At 42.4% G+C, this 20,787-nt stretch overlaps 1 protein-coding gene across 1 annotated transcript in view; it reads left to right on the forward strand.

The window, feature by feature from the left end:
- The first annotated feature begins 18,577 nt into the window (after positions 1–18,577).
- The window catches only part of CTR9 (CTR9 component of Paf1/RNA polymerase II complex), a 29,015-nt gene continuing 26,805 nt past the window's right edge, over positions 18,578–20,787 (forward strand). Inside the window, exon 1 of the mRNA XM_077818410.1 lies at positions 18,578–18,729. Within this exon, the coding sequence (XP_077674536.1) occupies positions 18,685–18,729 (45 nt within the window). The 5' untranslated portion in view covers positions 18,578–18,684. The remainder of the gene's footprint in view (positions 18,730–20,787) is intronic.

The raw sequence follows: 20,787 nt of genomic DNA on the forward strand, positions 1-20,787 counted from the left end.
TTACATTCAAAGTATTTGCAGGATCAGGCCCTTATCAAATATGACCCAGAAATCATATGAAATGTGAAATACAGCTAGATTAACATTAGTTGCTAGAATTCTTATTAAAAAAGGGACAGCATCTTTTGATGTAATATAATAAAAATATACATACCAGTCTTCTGCAGCATTCACAAACCACATGATTCTCCTCACACAAATTAATTGTTTTGCACTTGATGTCTTCAAGCTCATTTGATACATATTTTAAATTTTCTAGAGGTTGCTGCATGCTGTAAGATAGATGGACATCAGCCACATTTACTTTGAAAGAGAGAGAGAGAGAGACTTTCATAGGCGCCGACTCTATGGGATGGAGCACCCATGGAAAAAATTGTGGGTGCTCAGCACCCACCAGCAGCCCTGCCGATCAGCTCCTCCCCCTCCCTCCCTGTGCCTCCCATGCCGAAGATCCGCTGTTCAGCAGAGTGCAGGAGGTGCTGGGGCAGGGGGTGAGGAAGGAAGAGGCCGGGGAGACGGCTTGGGGCAGAGCAGGGGGTCAAGTACCCCCACCCTGGGAGCAGAGGAAGTTAGCCCCTATGCACACTTTTACAGGATTTAAGGCCACAAGAGGTGGATTTTTAGATCACCCTTTGCAGTATGGCATGCTGTCCAACCAGGAAGAAAAAACACTGGTGTGTTAATAGCTGAAAACCTTAAAAAGTGATTAGAGAAGATCGACAATGGGGAGTGGTTCAAGGAAGAGAAGGGGGGGGGAACGGAGTAGAAGAGACAAAAACAGAAGAAGGAAAAAGTTAGAAAAACTAGTGAAGAGGAAAGGAAAATTGATTGGTTACCTAATGAAACTACATGTGGTCAATATAAAAGTTTAATTTTTAAAAAGTCGCATTAATGACAGAGGAGTTAAATAGGAAATAGAGAAAGATTTTTTGCTGTACTGAAAAACCACAACCAACCAACTTCCCCCATCTTTACTTCTTCTGCTTCTCAGGTTTCCTTCTTCTAGAGAGTTTTGAATCAAGTATTTTCACTCACCAGAGTTAGAAATCAATACCAAAATTAAAAGCTATGCTCACAGATACTTGCTTATATAAATTTGACTAAGTTATGTGTTGCTTTAACTTCCTGTTAAAATTTGTGCGAGTGCTAAAAAGGCCCATTTCAGAAACACGTTCAATTGTTCTACCAGTGATGGAAAACAGAAGACATTTTAAAGTAAGGTACAGTCTCAGGTGATTTGGCCCATATTTGACTCCTACCACTGTCTGAAACAGAAATTGTTGAGTCATTTTTTTCAAATTTTTTATTAAGTTCGTACTGAGGCAGAACTCCTACTCAAGTCAGAGGGAGTTATTTTGAGGGAGAGGGGTTAAGCTTCAGATTTTGACACTCTAACTGGCAGGAAGCTAGGCATTAGCTATCATAACATACAGAGATGGTGACATTTAAATTTACTGTGAAGGAACTAGATTAATAGTCCAAATTTAGGTAGTTAATCTATCACTCTGTTAGCATCTTTGGTAGGCTGTCAAGTGATTAAAAAAATTAATCATGATTAATCGCACTGTTAAACAATAATAGAATGCCATTTATTTAAATATTTTTGGATGTTTTCTACATTTTCAAATATATTGATTTAAATTACAACACAATACAAAGTGTACAGTGCTCACTTTATATTTTTTATTATAAGTATTTGCACTGTAAAAAGACAGAAATAATATTTTTCAATTCACCTAAGTACTGTAATGCAATCGCTTTATCATGAAAGTTGAATTTACAAATGTAGAATTATGTAAAAAAACCCAAAAAACCACAAAACACTGCATTCAAAAACAAAACAAACAATGTAAAAATTTTAGAGCCTGCAAGTCCACTCAGTCCTACTTCTTGTTAAGGCAAATCGCTCAGACAAACAAGTTTTTTTTACATTTGCAGGAGATAATACTGCCTGGTTTTGTTTACAGCGTCGCCTGATAGTGAGAACAGGTGTTCTAATGGCACTGTTGTAGCTGGAATCGCAAGATATTTACATGTCAGATATACTAAAAATTCATATGTCCCTGCATGCTTCAACCACCATTTCAGGGGACATGCATCTATGCTGATGACGGGTTCTGCTCGATAAGAATCCAAAGCAGTGCGGACCGACACATGTTCACTTTCATTATCTAAGTCAGATGCCACCAGCACAAGGTTGATTTTCTTTTCTGGTGGTTCAGGTTCTGTAGTTTCTGCATTGGAGTGTTACTCTTTTAAGACTTCTGAAAGCATGCTCCAAAATCAGAGGGATGAGGTGTAGAAGGCACTTCAGATTCTTAAACCTGGGGTCAAGTGCTGTAGCTATCTTTAGAAATCTCACATTGGTACCTTCTTTGCGTTTTGTGAAATCTGCAGCGAAAGCGTTCTTAAAATGAACACCATGTGCTGGGTCATCATCCGAGACTGCTATAACATGAAATATATGGCAGAATGCAGGTAAAACAGAGCGGGGGACATACAATTCTCCCACCAAGGAGTTCAGTCACAAATTTAATTAACACAGTTTTTTAAAGAGTGTCATCAGCATGGAAGCATGTCCTCTGGAATGATGGCTGAAGCATGAAGCGGCATACGAATGTTTAACATATCTGGCATGTAAATACCTTGCAGTGCTGGCTACAAAAAAGTGCCATTCAAATGCCTGTTCTCACTTTCTTATGATACGGTAAATAAGAAGAGGGCAGCATTATTTCCTGTAAAAGAAAACAAACTTGTTTGTCTTAGCAATTGGCTGAACGAGAAGTAGGATTGAGTGGACTTGTAGGCTCTGAAGGTTTACGTTGTTTTGTTTTTGAGTGCAGTTATGTAACAAAAAAAAAATCTACATTTGTAAATTGTACTTTCACGACAAGGATTAAACTTCAGTACTTGTATGAGATTAATTGAAAAATACTATTTCTTTTGTTTATAATTTTTACAGTGCAAATATTTGTAATAAAAAAATTCACACTTTGATTTCAATTACAACACAGAATAAAATGCATATGAAATGTAGAAAAAACATCCAAAATATTCAGTAGGTATTCTTTTGTTTAACAGTGCAATTAAAACCACAATTAATTTTTTTGAGTTAATCATGTGAGTTAACTGCAATTAATCAACAGCCCTAATCTTTGGCCATTTTGAGCTCCATGTTAAGCAGTTTCCATTTCAAACAGCACCACAATCAAATCTGAACAGGATTCATGTCTAATGGTAAGAGAACCAGAAATCCTAGGTTAGTTTACATGCACTCTTATTCAAAGGCACCTTGAGACAGTTTTCTTTAAGTGCACGTTTGTTTTTTAAATAATATTTTAAGAAGGATATGAATTTAGAGCACAGAAGAGAGACACCTTTCTCCCCCTCCCCCCAAATCAGCATAGATGGGTCCAGATGAAACACTTTCAGACACAACAGTGCTGTCTAGAGAACAGCCAACTCTAGAAATCAATCATATCTTGTTAGTCTGCTGTTCAGCTCTGCAATTTCATCTGCCAATTGCAGACAGGTTTCATCCAGTACTTCCATTGCTTTCTGCATACCCTGTATTTGTCCATTTAATTTCCAATTCACACACTTTAAGTCTTCAACATTGCTGGTTAAGGAGTCAAATCCCCTTTACCAAGAAAAAGAAAAAGTACCTCTTTAGTACATATATTTTGGGGAAACGGAACCTAAATTTAATTTGAACCCTATCTTAAAGCAGTGGTGTACAACCTTTTTTTTTTTTTTTTTTTTTTACGCACAAGATCACTTTTTGAATTTAAAAAAAATCAACCCCAGGATCTACCCCGCCCCTTCCCCAAGGCCCCACCCCAATCACTCCATTCCCCCCCACCCTTGCTCACTCTCCTACACCCTCATTCACTTTCACTAGACTGCGGCAGGTGGTTGGGGTGTGTGGAGGGGTGCAGGGTCTGGGCTGGGGCCACAGGGCTCAGAGTGTGGGAGGGGGCTCCAGGCTGAGCCTGGGGCAAGGAGTTGGGGTGCAGGAATCATTATTGTCACACTGCACTTAGTCTCTTAGAATCCACTGGATATTTCATGACTTTTACTTTTTATTAGTGTCATTTGTAGTTTATAGATCCAAAATCCTTCAGGGATTGTCACAAATCAGTGTAATATTCTCAACTGTGGGTTGGCTGAGCCGGGTGCAGGGGGTTGGGGTGCAGGAGTGAGGGGTGCAAGCTCTGGGAGGGAGTTTGCTGCAGGAGGGGACTCCAGGCTGGGGCAGAGAGCCGGGGTGTAGGAGAGAAGTGTGGGCTCTGGGAGGGAGTTTGGGTGCAGGGGGGAACCAGGCTGCAGGAGGGGGTTGGGATAGGGGAGGGGGTGTGGTTGGGAGGCACTTACCACATTCAGCTCCTGGCTGGCCGCACAGAAGGGCTCAGGCAGGCTGCCTGCCTGCTGCCTGGCTGGTTCCCAGCCAATGGGAGCTGCAGGGACAGTGCTGGGGCAGCATGCAGAGCCCCCTCATTCCCCTGCTCCCCCGCCCCACAATGGCTGCAGAAATGTACCAGCAGCCAGCCGCTTCTGGGAGCGGCGTGGGACCAAGGTAGGTGGGCAGGCAGCATGCCTGAGACCCACTGCTAGTGGCCCAGAGATCACAATCTACTGGCAGAGGCTCCAGGATCGACCAGTCGATCACAATCGATGGGTTAGTGACCACCGTCTTCAAGGGAGGATAATTTCTCCCCTCCCCCATATGCCACTATACTGACCTGGACAAAATCTGAACTGGTGAAAAAGGGCAGATTTTCATCTTTTAACCATTGTAGTGTACAAGTCCCAATATTTAAAAGTGGTTATATTTTTAAATGTGAAAAATGTTAAGGCCAAGGGGAAGAATAAATGTAAATCAATAGGATAAATTAATATTAGACACAAGTCCATTGCTTCAATATAAACAGTTCAGTGCTCTATCAAATAAGACACTAAACTGGGAGTCAGGATATCTGGATTCTATTCCCAGCTCTTCCCCCTTTCTACTGGGTGATCTTGGGAAAGTCACTTCATCTCTATGTCTCAGTTTCCCCATACGTAATATGGGGATAATGACACTCGCCTCTTTTGTAAAGCACTTTGAGATCTACCGATAAAAAGCACTATATAAGAAGTAGGTGTTATTACTGGAAGTTTTATTTTATGTTGGCAAATTTACTAGAGTAATTTCCACATTCAGGAGGGAGAAAGAATAGGAGGAACTTGATGTTTTTGCAGTTCTCGTCACTTGGGCCTTTTTCAGACCCAGCTCATTTCCTCTTTCCCACAAAAGGGTACATCAGTATTGCCGTTTGAGGTGTGACTGCAGCTCAGGTAGACAGACATGCACTAGCACGCGATCAAAAAAGCCATGCAAATACATTGCTTACCCACGCCGAAGTCTGTGCTGCTGCATTAGTCATGAGGAAAAGCTACTCAAGCTGTAATCACACCTCATATTGCACTGCAGACAGATGCATAGAGGAGGAAAAGTAACTTCAGTCTCCTCTACTACACTGCTCCTCCTTCCCACAACTCTGTGGTGGGTGCTCATTAGATTGAGGCCCACATGGGGAAGGCGTGGAGACTGCACCAGGTGGGAGAAAAGCCTGGGAGGACATAGGGTGGACAACTCCGGTGCCAACCTTCATTGGCACCAGTGGGCACTCGCGACCTGGTCCCGCCCCAGACTCCACCCCCTCCCTGCCCCTATTGGACCCCTGCCCAAATCCCCACCCCAGCCCCACCTCTTCCCCGAGTGCACCACATTCCTCCTCCTCCTCCTCCTCCCCCTCCCAGCGCTTACCACGTGAAACAGCTGTTTTGCGGCGCAAGCGCTGGGAGGGAGAGAGGGGGGAGAAGCAGGACATGGCGGCACGCTCAAGGGAGAAGGCGGAGCGGAGGCAAGCTGGGGCTGGGAGGCGGGTTGGGGAGCTGCCGGTGGGTGCAGAGCACCCACCAATTTTTCCCCGTGGGTGCTCCAGCCCCAGAGCACCCACGGAATCAGCGCCTATGGTGAACAATATGTTTGCTCCCTCTGCCCTCCATCCACAGATTTCCCTGGAAAAGAAAATATAGCCTCAGGCTTTGTTTTTCTGCAAAATTCCCCTCCTACAGGTCCTAGGGAGCTGCATAGGCACCCCTTCAGCACCCTGGAAGCAGAGCTTGAGTGTGGAATCTGAGGAGTTCTGTGCTGCTAACAACTTCTGCCCTTGGGACAGGGAGTTTGTTTATAAACAGAGGCAGAGTGATTAAGATAAAAGGGTTGCCATTAAATTAAGTTGCTAAAGATTGTTAGAGGATCCTAAAAGCATTCCCAGGCACTCCAGTTAAAAGAAAGGAAACAACTTTTCAAGGAATAAATGGTCCATTTTCAGAATGGAGAGAAGTAAATAGAGGTGACTCCCCTGCTCATCCGGACTTGTACGGGTTTGGGATAAGTGCTGTTCACGTATTCATAAATGATCTGCAAAAAGGGGTAAACAGGTAGCAAAGTTTGCAAAAAGATATAAAATTATTCAAGTCTAAAAGAGACTGCAAAGAGTTACAAAGGGATCTCACAAAATTGGGTGACTTGGCAACAAAATGGCAGATGAAAATCAATGTTCAATGCAAAGTAATGCATGTAGCAAAATACAATCCCAACAATACATACAAAATGATGGTGCCTAAATCAAAGAAAAATCTTGGAGTCATTTGCAGTACTCTAGAAGCACTATGTTTCCAGAGTACTGAAAATTCATAAGAATCCTTCTCACTATGTCTGTGTCATCCTGAACTGTGGAATGCTCATTCTCTTGCTTCAGAAGACTTAAAAATTATCTCCAGCCATTCATGGGACACACGCAACTGAATAATGTAGCTGTCCTTAATGTGCATCAAAATCATACCACAGAACCTAGATGTAAATAAGGTTGCTGACAGTTTCATCCAGAAAGCTACAGTGACACATAATGTCTTTAAACTGGGATGTTAGTGAAGACAGCTTGTAGGTGATTGCAATGATCTTAATATACTGTAATTCATGATAATGTAATTATGTAATTCATAACAATTGAATCATTATTAAATTAGTAAAGATACCAATGACAGTCACATTCAATAACTAGAAAATGAAACAAATGTATAAATATGCTGAAAATAGGCTCCCCCCAAAACTGGCAGAGTGCCCCCCCAAACACACATCCCCCTTCAAAAGCACCCACTGGCAAAAAACGAAAGTCAGCACCTATGGGGAGCTAGGTGGGGACACTGGGACTCTACCAAATTTGGATACAGGTGCTTGCTACCCGTGGCCTGTGCTCATCTGTCTCCCACAATAAAAACAGTAGAAGACATTAAAAAGCATTCTTGTGGAAATTTCCTTCCCTTGAACATTTCTCATGGGATTTTTCCACAGAAGAGGCAATCCAGCTGGATCTGTGAGCTATGCAATCTCAAGTGTGTGTGTATATATATATTTTTATCTGGGTAAGTTAGATGAAAGAGAGAGAGAGAGAGAGAGAGAGAGTTAGTTCACTTATAAGGCACAAAAGGAGCCCTAATTAGGGGAAAACTATGCATTGAAAACAACAACATTTAGTTTTCTAGAACAAAGGGGTTTATGTAAAAAATATTCAAGGTCAGCAGAGGTAGATTTGAATCTAAAGTTAAATGAAAACCCTTCCAACTATGTGCAGTTGGACAAATTCATCTCTGGGTTAACTATGTTGATTTCAATGGAGTAACTCCAGCAGTGAATGTAACCAATTTAGAGAGAGAGACAGACAGAGACATACACAGTGTGTGTATATATATATATATATAAATATATATAAAACACACACACTTAAGGTACTATTCGCTATTACCAAACTGCTCTTTTTCTAGATGATAACATGATCTTAAGATGCAGTTTTCAAATAATGCTGATATATGTAGTGTATATTCAGCGTAATGTGGGCCAAATCCCAATAGGAGTTTTGCCTAACTAAGACCAGTAGGGTTTGGCCCTATTTTTTATTATGCTCTGCCATTTTAAATAGGAACATGTCAGGAATAGAAGATACATTTTTAAGGCATGGGTAACATTATAAATACCCACAAAATAGGCAAAAACAACAACAACAAAAAGACATGAAGATGGCTAAAAGAAATAATTGACCACCCCACAGCAATCAGGCACACATTCTAAACAATACATTATAGGCAACATATATGTCCTCTGCTGTTCCCTGGAATTCCTCATAATCTTCTTCAGATAGGAATGATGTATTTCCTCCTTGAAAGCAGGAGAGAGATTTACAGCTTTAACGTGTCACTCATAAAATAGTTAAGTGTTTTAAGTACCTAATCAAATGTTATAAATTATGTGCAGCAAAACTGACATGCAATAAAGCTTATTATTTATAGCATATGACAGTAATGCCCAAAATGTGCTTGGCATTCTATCGAACATGCGAGACCAAAGAGAGACTTACTATTTTTATGCATGTTTCTTTTACTTGTTGACCTATTTTCATCAACTTCATCATCTGAAATACTGAATTTAGAAAGTGTTAGAAGTCCATCTATTTAAAAAGATCAAAATAAACAGTGCACCGATCTTCCTTTCTTCTTTGTGGGAAAGTTTGCTTCCTGTAGTTTTCAGAATTATATCAAACACCATAGGTGAGAGATTTGGTCTATAATTAGTCAGAAATACATTGTTTCTTGCTCTTCATAGCCTGTGAAGAGGGGTAAGAGGGCATGAAGTGAAGCTACTTTCCCTACAGGTCACAGTACAAATGGGGAGGAACCCACATAAGGCTGCTACTCCCTCTTCTGTGCAGGTAGATGGGTAGCTGTGGGGAACAGATAAAACAGATGACAAGACAGAGCTTCATCTAAGTCAGCAGGCCAGGTACTTAGGTGTGGATTTAGATCTAAGTGACTTGCCTATGTGCCACAGGAAGTCAATGGAACAGATAGGACAGAAGCCAGCTATCCCCATTGAATGCTGTGCCTTAACCATAAAACTATCATTCCTTCATTTTCAAACATTCACATTTGTTTCTTATAGAGTATGTCCCCAAAGCTTACTAAAGAGCCTCACTGAGGCAAAACACCCACTGACTTCAGTATCAGATCCATCATGCATACAAATCAAATATAACCAAGTCAAAACAGCTTGAATAAAAAAAAAAAAAAAAAAAACCAAACCAAACTTAGTTACCAGTCCTGATAGCATGTGGCAATCCAGCTTTTTATAGTAGAGAAACATTTCATGCTACCAATAAAGCTATTCTGCCTTTTAGGGTCTAACATATTGTAGAGGATTAATAATCTGCATTTCTCATGGCTCTGTCCTGTCACATCTTCCAAATATTTTTTTAAACAGAAGCAGGAACTAGTCCTGTAGAAAAAGCAATGATATGGAGCACAGTTTAGTATATGTTTACCTGTCCTATTTTGATTCAGTACCAGTAGAACAAGAGTACCTGTTTCCTTAAGGTTGCAAGCTTCAAAAGTAATATTGATCAACTCATCTTCCAAGTAACCAGCAACTTTTACTGTATTATTAACTACGCCTTCATTGACAGCAGTACTAGCATTTCCTAAACAGAAATATTATAAGTTAAAAATATATTTTATGTTATGGCTTCAGGACACATACCCACCATTTAATAAAAACATATCACTTTTAACCTATTTTCCCCAAGTCTCATAAAGAAAAGGAAAAAATCCCAAAAGCAGTCTCTTCCAACCCCAGCCATCACATTCTCTAACAAAGGGGTGGGAAAACTACTGCCCACGGGCCGGATCTGGCCCAACAGCCATTTTAGTCTGGCCCTCAAGCTCCTCCTGAGGAGCAGGGTCTGAGGCTTACCCTGCTCCGGTGCTCCAGCTGGGGAGCAGGGTCGGGGGCCACTCCACGCGGCTCCCGGAAGCAGTGGCATGGCCCCGCTCCAGCACTCCAGCCGGGGAGCAGGATCAGGAGCCACTCCAGGCAGCTCCCAGAAGCAGTGGAATGTCCTCTCTCTGGCTCCCATGCATAGGGACAGCCAGGGGGTTCCACTTTGCACACGGCCCCCACCTCAAGTGCCACCCCTGCAGCTCCCATTGGCCGGAAACTCCAGTCAATGGGAGCTGCAGGGGTGGCACCTGCAGATGGGGCAGCGTGCAGAGCTGCCTGGCCATGCCTCCGCATAGGAACAGAAGGGACATGCCACTGTTTCTGGAAACGGCTTGAGGTCAGTGCCGCCCAGAGCCTGCACTGCTGAGCCTCCCACCCGTGCCCCAACCCCCTGCCCCAGCCCTGATCCCTCCTCACCCTCCGAACCCCTTGATCCCATCCCAGAGCACCCTCCTGCACCGCAAACCCCTCATCCACAGCTCTACCCCAGAGCCTGCACTCCCAGCCAGAGCCTGCACCCCTTCCCACACTGCAACTCCCTGCCACAGCCCTGATCTCCCTCCTGCCCACCGAACCTCTCGGTCCCAGCCCAGAGTACCCTCCTATACCCCAGACTCCTCATCCCCAGCCTCACCCCAGAGCCCTCATACCCCCCGCACCCTACTCGCCCACCCAGAGCCCCCTCCCGCATCCCAACCCAAATTTTGTGAGCATTCATGGGCCACCCTACAATTTCTATTCCCAGATGTGGCCCTCAGGCCAAAAAGTTTGCCCACCCCTGCTCTATCAAACCCTTGAGAAAAGATTTAACTTGTATTATGTTTTAGAAGCCAATAGTTGCCTGCTCTATCAGAACAGCAAAAGATGAAAATTCCACCATCCAACAGCACCCAGATGTTTTAAATTAGGGCTTGTTAACTTGGGCAACCTTACTGACCCCAACTGCAGTAGCCCCTCATTGAGAGAGAGATGGTCTCAAGTAGTTAGGCCCCAATTCATATAGTTTTTAAAACAATCAATCAAAGTTAACAATCTTAAACTGCACCCAAAAGAAAGAGCAAGCCAGTGCTGTTAGAAATTAGAGCACTACACAATGTTTTAACGTTTGTTTTAATGAAGAGGGAGTGATAAGGGTTTCAAGTCAGGGGGTGCAGCAGCACCCCTAGTTCCAGCCCCTATGTGCACCACACCATATTGTGGATGGGGCAGAAGTTGTCTAAACTGGAAAAGCTCTGGGAAGACTTCTTACTCTTCCAAGCCCCAAACATAGGGCAATGCCTCCATGATACAAGAGAGCCCTATATCTGCAATCAGAACTTGTCACACTTCAGAAAAATTTGCACACTTACTTTCAGTGGTAAAAAACACAGGGAGGTCTAACACAGGTTCTGAAGTTTCAGCAGAGTCTTTCAATAGGGAGTTACTATTCTCTGGTGATAGATGTATATCTTCTGAAAAAGTATCTGACCCAGAATCCATATTGATTAAAATGCACTGGTTAAAGTTCAAATCAGAATGTTTACCTTTTTTTCTTAGAGGGTCAGTTTCCATTCTCCCTCTATTATGAAACAAAATGAACTTCCTTATAATTATCAGATGCACCACTTGCCTAGGAATTAATAAGATAATGCAAATGAAAACAGTAGAAACCAATTAGTTTATAATTCTGTTCAAAATTAAATTATTTTAACATATCTATTTCAACTGACATACACATGTAAGAGGAGGTGGACTCCCTTGTTATATATGAAATACGTTTTTCCTTGAAATAAATATATTCAAAAAACAGTATTCTTTTAACTGATCCTTATGATTCTCTTCACAGTAAAAGTAGTTTTTTGCCTTGTCTTTTTGTTCCTTCAATACTGCTTCAAAACTAATGACTGTAGCCGCTCTTGTAAATTACCACCCAGTGTATACTTTATACTGAAACTCCAGTGCCTTTATTGTGTACATTGAGCTGATCTTGCAGTTGTAATTGAGGCAAAATAGCAATTTAAGAGCCCAATCCTGCAATTTGTTCTTCACAGGTGGATTCTTGCATCTGCATGGAGCGAGGGGCTCCACAGAGATTCAAGCAACACAGTGGCAAAATCAGGGCCTAAGTAAATTGGTGTTGTGTCTGAATAAGGATCACAAGATCAAACTCATGGGTTGCAATTAAGAAAAATATTATGTCTTTTTATGTCTGCATTTCAATTTCTCTACAGATCTCTTTGAGAAATATTATAGAAACTACCATAGGACTCAAGCCTGCAAACACTAATGAGGGTAGTGCTTACTGATATGGCTTGTCTCAAATACTACTCATGGCTGTAAGGGTGGGATGCATAAAAGTTCTTAGGTGCCTAAATCCTAGATTTAGGCCTATGTCTTGAGTTTAGGTGCCTAAGACCCAGATTTGGCTCTACTATGATCCACAAAACTCTTGCTGAACCCTGTAGGCTCCTAAATTCATTTGGTATCTATCTTTTCAGAGTAAAAGTCCCTAGCCACTTACGACTATGAGCACTATAGTGGAACTCAGAAGTATTCTTCTGTCGACCTAGCTGCATCTACAATGAGGTTAAGTGGGATTAATAACTACACTGCTCCAGGCTGTGAATTTTTCACACCAATGAGCACCCTATGTTGACCTAGCTTTTGAGTGTAGATCAGACCTAAGTTTCTGCATCTGAGCATGTCCACTGCTGCCTCACTCTAAGTGTTCTGACACCTATCTCTCACCTAAACCCAAGAGCAATTCACAAACCAGGGAAAGACAGGCATTTGTCCATTTAAGCTGTGCACAGAAGTTGCCAGCTGGATTGGGCCCCATTCAGAATCTGGCCAAAGGATGTGGTGGTGGTGCTGGTTCCCACCCTATAAACTTTAGCCCAGAGGTTAGCTGCTCCCTGGCAACAAAGAGAGAAAGAAAAAGTGTGAGACTTACCCTGTAGTCTAGGTGTTAGAGCACCCACCTAGGAAGTGGGAGATCGCAGGTCCAGTCCCCCTGCTCCAACCACTTTTTCATCATTTATCCAGAGTCCAACAGCTTCAACAGGAGGGACTGAGGGAGCCTCATATCAGAATAACCCATAGCACATATTCTACAGCCAAGACTTAGCTGCAGGGCTGGCTTTAGGGAAAATGGTACCCTGGGCAAACTTGTATTTTGGCATCCCTGGCCTCCATGCCTCTTCCCCAGGCCCCGTTATGTTTTCTTGGTTGATGCTTCCTTTTAAAAATATTTCAGTCACGATGGATAAAAATCGATTTTTTTTTTAAATAAAAAAATTGGATTTTTTTTTACTTAAATCAGATTGTTTTAATAAAATGCTTTTTGAGGAAAAAACCTTTCTAATGTTTAAGAAAAGTTTTGTAAATGAGTTCCAATAGTTCAAGGATTAGGGATCCAATTTTATGGGGTTCCACAGACTTTTGTATAGATTATTTAGGTTAATCTTTCTATCTACCCAATGGGACTCAGTGCTCAGTCTAGAAGATACCATCAGAGATACTTAGTTTTGCAGTTCTCAAACTGTGGATTTGTTTCCAGGGGTAACACGCTTGTTAACAGCAAAAATGTTTTTAAATAAATAAATAATATATAGAGGTGAGAGATAACAGACCTCAACCCTATTGTCCCTCTGCAAATTTGTGTACACACAGTCAATCCCTTACCTCTCTCTAAAAGTGCAAAGTTTCAAAAAGTTCAATGAATAGAAGATTGTTGGGGGCGGAATAGATCTGGACAAGACGAAGAAATCTGGAGATAAATGTGAGAAGGGAGGGACAGGCAGCAGAAACAAAAGTGAAACTGAGCAGCATATTCCAGAAGTCTTGAGGTCTTTCTCATTGTAGCCTTCATTGATTTGCGATCTACCATACCATTCTCTCACTACAAGGGTAAACCTATAAAGGCAGCAGGCCATAAAAGAGACCCAGTTTGCAAATATTTTAATGACATTCCTCTATCTGTAGGTAAGACAGGCATGTGTGCAAAATGCAAACAGTGCAACAAAGAAATGCAAGGCCTGGTTTCCCAAATGAAGCAACATAATGAGAAATGTTCCTTCTCAGGAGGAAGCTGCACTGAAGATGATGAAATGAACATGTCTGAACATGTAAGATCTTCAGATTGGTAAACTTTTTTATTTCATACTTCTTTCTTAAGGACTGCCTGTCTTCCTTCTGGACTATTCTTGAATTCTCATGTTTGAGCAAAAAATATTTGGTACTCTATGGTACTATCATTTTAGATGCAGTTGTGATAAAAAATAAATAGCTGAAATAGGCAGATCTTCCTTTTACAATTTCACCTTTAAAGTAGTACCGAGTGTCAGTGAATGCAATGAGTAATATTAAATGAGCAGTATGGTAATAATAATTAAATAAGTTCATTGGCTTATTTTGTTTAGGAGAATCCATCCTCAACCTACAGGATTCTGAAGATGATCCACCTTCAAGATCAACATCATTTTCTATAGTTTCAGAATTATCTGCCAATCACAGTGTTTCAGTCACATCATGTATGTCACATAGCCACAGTATAGCAAAAAGAAAAAAAAAATCCCATCATCCAGAAACAACCACAGATAAATTTGTGATAAGAACCAGCAGATTACAAAAAGAGGTAATTGATGAAAAAATTGCCCGGTTTGTTTATGCAACAAATTCTCCTTTCCATATGATTGAGAACCCACACTTCATTATCATGGTTCAGTCATTAAGACCAGGATACAGTCCACCCAACAGAGCAGATGTTGCAGGCAAATTGCTGGATAAAGTGTATGAAAGAGAAATTGAGAAGGGTGCCAAAGGTCTAGAGGATGAAATTGTTAACCTGAGTCTTGGTGGGTGGAGCAACGTCCACAACGATCCTGTTGTATGCGCTTGTGTGACAACAGAAGAAGGGAATGTCTTCCTTACAGAAACAACTGATACATCAGGAAATACACACACAGCAGAATACTTACAAGAAGTAGCAGTAAGAGCTATAACAAACTGTGGAAAAAAAATTCGAATGTCTAGTACGCAACTTGATCACAGACAATGCTGCAAATGTATCCAAGATGAGAAGAAATTTAGAAGAGTCCAAAGCTAATAACATACGGTTGCAGTGCTCATTTGATGCACCTCCTAGCCAAAGACTTCAGAGTTCCAGAAATAAAGGCTAATGTTGTTGAAATTGCAAAATACTTCCATAACAACCACTTTGCAGCAACTGCTCTGAAAAAAGTGGGAAGAACCAAGCTAACTCTCCCACAAGAAATGTGATGGAACTTAATAGACTGTTTTGAGCACTGTGTCAAGAACTGGCCTAATCTAATGACAGTTTGTGAGCAAAATCGTGAAAAAATAGATGACACTGTCACAGCCAAAGTTCTCAACATTGGACTTAAGAGAAATGTTGAACACATGCTGAGTACCCTGAAGCCTATTTCTGTAGCTTTGATCAAAATGCAGGGAAATAGCTGTTTTATTGCTGATGCTGTTGAAATTTGGAAGGAACTGAGTGAGATCTTATAAAGAGAAATATGCAATGACAAGCATTAAATTACAAGCATTAAAAAAACAAATGGGACAAGCATGATCTCCAGCTCATTTTCTTGCAAATATTCTCAATACTCGGTACCAGGGTCAAACCTTAACTGCTGAAGAAGAGGAGTTGGCTATGACATGGACATCCAGCAATCATCCCTCCATAATGCCAACTACAATAAACTTCAGAGCTAAAGGTGAACCATTCAAGAAATATATGTTTGCTGATGATGTTTTAAAGAAAGTCACACCAGTGAATTGGTGGAAGCCACTTAAGCACTTGGATTCAGACACTGTTGAAGTGATAATCTCACTTTTAACAGCAGTAGCTTCTTCTGCCAGTGTAGAAAGAATATTTTCTTCCTTTGGATTAATTCATTCCAAATCGAGAAATCGTTTGGGACCTGAAAAAGCGGGAAAGCTTGTTTTTCTTTTCCAGATTACAAACAAACAGGAAAATGAAGGTGAAGACAACTGAGTTAGGTGCAGAAGCCAATATTTTAAGTTTCTCATGTTGACCTGGCTGACAGTCGATTTACTTTTTATATATATATATTTAAATATTTAAGTTTAAAACAATTTTAACAAAAACAAACCTGATTTTAAAAAAATGTAATATTTAACTAAATTCATAAATTCATATGCTTGTTTTGTTAAAATATTATATGTTTGCTGTTGCAGAAAAAATCCAGAATACATAACATTGTTGTTTTATTTAAATAAAACAATTTAAATGTCTATCTGGTGATGTTCTCTTCCTAATACAGCATGGCAAGAAAATCCTCCAAATATTAATGATTAACCTGTTGAATTGGAGATAGTTCACCTCCCAATGACTTCATTAATATCTACTTCAAATACCTTTGGTAAATGAAATAACCAATCATTCATTTTCTGATATAGCTGTAAAACTCATCTGAAAAGTTTTCAAAATAAATCACTTTAAAAATGTATAGTGTGTACCTTATAAAAATGAAACCTACATCTACCTCTGAGTCGTGAAGAATATGTATTAAGGTTATAACAACCAACCAGAATGCACTTTTATGTAGAAATCCATAATTAAATTGGGTCTTCCTGACTAGTGATTTAAATCATAATTAAAATCAATCTGATTTAAATCAAATCCTCCCTGATTTCAGTTACATGTTCCATATACTACTTTTAATAAATGTGATAATTTCCTTGTCTTGTGTGTGGATCCTCCTTCCTAAAGATGTTTGCAGATTCGGTATTGTGCCATGTGACTCACAGAACATGGATTGGAATGACGTAGCTGTCTGGTGCCATCATACTGTAAACACTTTTCTGTTCATCCCACACCCACAATCCCTGCCTCAGTTTAAGAAATATCCAAAATCCTAAGGATACATGGGAGGAATGGGGAAAATACATTATCCGCTCACAGAAAGCACTGGGAGTTTTAAAAGCAGCAGAAGCACACCACAGAAAATGGGTAGATAAACATCTTCATGGCTTGGTTCATATACAGAACAATGAAACACAATTAAAAACGCCATGCAGGCCTCTGCCATTACTGGCATTCATCATATCTGTCCAGGGGACATGAAAGAATTGTCATTCATCCTCATAGTTGGTTGCCTTCAGCACGTCAGAAAGTTCAGCCTAGATTTCATCTTGTATCTCGCCGATCACCAACGCCACCACGTAAACATTTGTACCGCAGTAAGGAGCAGCAGCAGAACCAGACCATCATCCAGTTGCTCCATGCCTTCCACCCAATTTGGCAGGAGGGAGAGGTGAGCAGGAACTGTCATCAGCAAATGTATGATAGTGGGGCAGATAGCACCAACAATACACAGCAAAGCAGTTCCTAGGGAGTCTGCAGTGATGCACAGCACACTGGGATACCATCCCTGAAATGGTAGAGCCAACACTGTGTACCCACAACCACACTTGTGCTGTTGCTATATGCACGTACACAGAGTGATACCTGTGTACAGTGCAGTATATGTGGACACATTATTTTATTAATATTATTGCATCACTTATATCGTCAAAGAATAAACATTTCTATTGGCAAATTATTGCCCCCAATGATAGGAATAGGTTGTTGAATACTTTATTAGATCTTGATTAAAAAAAAAGAGATTCTTTGAGGACTTGAATGGGAGCCTATCTACACAAATCTCATCAGGGCCTTGAAGTTAATGGGGTGCTGCACAGGAGTCTGCTGTGCAGTCAGCTGCAGAATCAGGGCCTAATTTAGGGCTAACTCCTGCAACCATTAATCACATAATCAGGCCTTACTCAAGCGAATAACAGTCTACTTGTGTGTCTCCATGCTAATTACACGAGAAAGGGTTAAAGGAACATGCCCTTAAAGAGGCACATAGAGGTTGTGCTTCAGAGTAGCAGGCGTGTTAGTCTGTATTTGCAAAAAGGAGGACTTGTGGCACCTTAGAGACTAACCAATTTATTTGATCATAAGCTTTCGTGAGCTACAGCTCACTTCATCGGCTGCATAGAGGTTGTGCTATAACACAACACACATAACAGCTCTGCCAGCAGCAAACCCTCCTAGTAGGGACGCAGCTGACAGAGGCCAAAAGAAGCGCTTCGGCGGGCGTGCCCTGACACTGGGTGCCTGGGGGAAAAAAGCGCTACCAACGCACTTGCAGGTCACTACAACCGAGTCGACACCAAGGGCACTTCCTGCTGGAGACGAATTACCCGCCCCCACGAACACATGAACCTTCCGCCCCGGCAGCCGTTCCCGCCGGAGCCCGGGCCTGGCAGGGTCGGGCACCCAGCGGCGGCGGCGGAGACTGACACGGGTTCCCACACGGCGGCCCGCCCCCGGCGCTAAGCCAGGCTGCTGACCACGATACCGTTTCCCAACGCGGCCAGGCCCCGTCGAGGAGCCAGGGGGGCGACACCCCCATTACCGTGGCCTCCCCCCCGCGCGGGCGCTGCTGGTCACGGGGCGGCTCGGACCCGCGTGGGCTGCTCGCGGGGCAATGCCGGGTGCCCCGGGCCGGGGCGACGGGGGCGTGGTTCAGTGTCACCGGGTTGTGCGCGAGGCGGCTCGGTGCCGGCCGGCGGCTGGAGTGGCGGGGGCGGGGCCTCAGGGGAGGCGGGCTGAAGTTGGGCCGTTCCCGCCCGAGCCGTTCCGGGGTCAGAGGGCGTGTTTGTGACGGGGGTTGGGTGCGCGAGGCGACGGGCGGGGAGCGAGACGGAGGCTGCCGGCCGCCCGGGAGCTCGCAGCAGCAGCAGCAGCGCTGGGCTGAAGCGGCCCGGCGGGGGCCAGCGCCGGCAGCACCATGTCACGCGGCTCGATCGAGATCCCCCTCCGGGACACTGACGAGGTGAGGCGGACGCGGCGGCCTCGGGCCTGGTTCTTTCCCCCTGCTGACCCCTGGCGCTGTGAGGGGTGTCCCCCGCCCCGCAGCCATGAGCTGGCCCCGGGGAGCGTGTGTGTGTGAAGTGTGTGATGGCCTCATAACTCTGACTCCCCCCCCCCACACACACACACACACGGGCCTTGTGAGTCGTCCTCGCTCCGCTGAATACTCCCCCCGGGCCTGTCGCTTCCCCCCCCCTCCCCCCCCGGGCCTGTTGCTCCCCCCTTGGTGGGCAGCGGGGTTGTCCGTGGCCGGTTTTCATAGGGAGGAAAAGCAGCTGTTAGGAAATGCGGCCGGCCGAGGCCCCGGGGCTGCACGTTGTGCTGGTTGTTTTCACGCAGGCACCACAAGGAAGAGAGTGGTGGCCTAGTTCCCCCAATAATAACCTTCAATCATAAAAATGGAAGCCTCTTCCAAAGCCACTAAGGGCTTTAGTCTGAACTCCTCTGACGACTAGTAACTTTCATTTGCCCATGTGCTGTCCAGCTGTAGCGTGGCATAGTTAAACTTAATGTTGTCTAATTCTGGGTCACGTCAGGTTAGCTAAAAGTGTGTTTTAAAGTCAGTTTAAATCGGTGGAAAACCCTGTGTGGACACTCCTAATTCAGTTAAAAGCTGATTTATATCAAGTTGGGTTACATGGGTTCCTTGCCAACATAAACTAAACTGACAATAGGGATATATAGATTTAAGAGTGCTGCACAGGTGTTTACACCAGTATAACTAAATCAAATTTAAAACTGATATTGGTTCAAAACTTGTATGAAGACGAATCCTTAAACTGGTGAAGCAGTTATATTCTGTTACTAGATACTACTTTCACGTACTTGTTTAAAAAAAATCTTTCACTACAATTAGCTGTTACTTTGTTTGAAACTTGACACCAATTTGGCAGTATGTTTTGCTTTCTGTAGGTAATGTATGTGTATAATCATAAGTATTAATCTCCTCCTCCCCCCCACCCCCCCCAAAAAATTAATTGCTTTCACCGTGGTTGTCCACAAGGATAAGTGATCTTAGTACTGCTCTTTGAAATGAGGGCCATCTTTTTTTGTGACATGAGACAAACTTACTTTTCTTTCCATCTGGGAGGCTGGTCTGTGGATTAATCTCCAGGGACTGCAGTAAGAGTACAATGTGCAGTTTTTCTTCTGTCTTTTTCCCCTATAACCTTATTTGCTCACTTCCTACCACCACACACACACTGGAAGATTATCAGAAATGACTTTATTTTCCTGTAGTTCAGCAGTTGGAACAAAATACTTTAATTTAGCAAAAAAAGCATAACAAGATCCAGTGGTTGGAAGCTGAAGCAAGATATGTATTCATGACAGTGAGCATAATCACTGAAACAGTTTACCCAGGGATGTGGTGGATTCTTCATCACTTATGATCTTTAAAATCAAGTCTGGTTGTCTTTCTAAGAGTTGCTATAGTTCAGAAAGAAGTTATGGGCTTGATGCAGAAGTTACTGGTACGGTTTTATGCCTGTGTTTAAGTAGGAAGTCAGACTCAGTTATCATAATAGTTCCTTCTAGCCTTAAAATCAATGTATGTATGGTACAAAGCATTTATCTCAGTTAGTAAGGCAGCTAAGTAATGCTGGGGACCGCATGGCTCATTGATAGAGGCTGGACTGTGAATAAAAAACAAAGGTTCTATCTCCAGCTCTTCAACTGATTTACATTGTGAGCTTGGGGAAATCATGTAATCTCTGTGTCCGTAGCTATAAAGTAGAGACCTACTGTATTTGTCAATGAAAAGTGCTATTGAATTGCAAAATATTATTGTTCTTTTGCATCCATGTGTGGGTTATTGCCATGTCTTATGTAGCATTATCTTCTTATTTACAGTTAGTGGTACTGCAGTACCCAATATCCAGCTCAAAATCCAGTTTCTACAATTTAATTATATCTGTATAGAGTGGATTGTGGATTACAGCCTCAATTTTCTGCTCAGTAAAGGTTTTGCTCTCTGTTTTAGGTACTTGTATGGTCCTCGCTGCATAGTATCTGAGTGCCT

The sequence above is a fragment of the Eretmochelys imbricata genome, chromosome 6, assembly GCF_965152235.1.
Source record: "Eretmochelys imbricata isolate rEreImb1 chromosome 6, rEreImb1.hap1, whole genome shotgun sequence".
NCBI lineage: Eukaryota > Metazoa > Chordata > Testudines > Cheloniidae > Eretmochelys > Eretmochelys imbricata.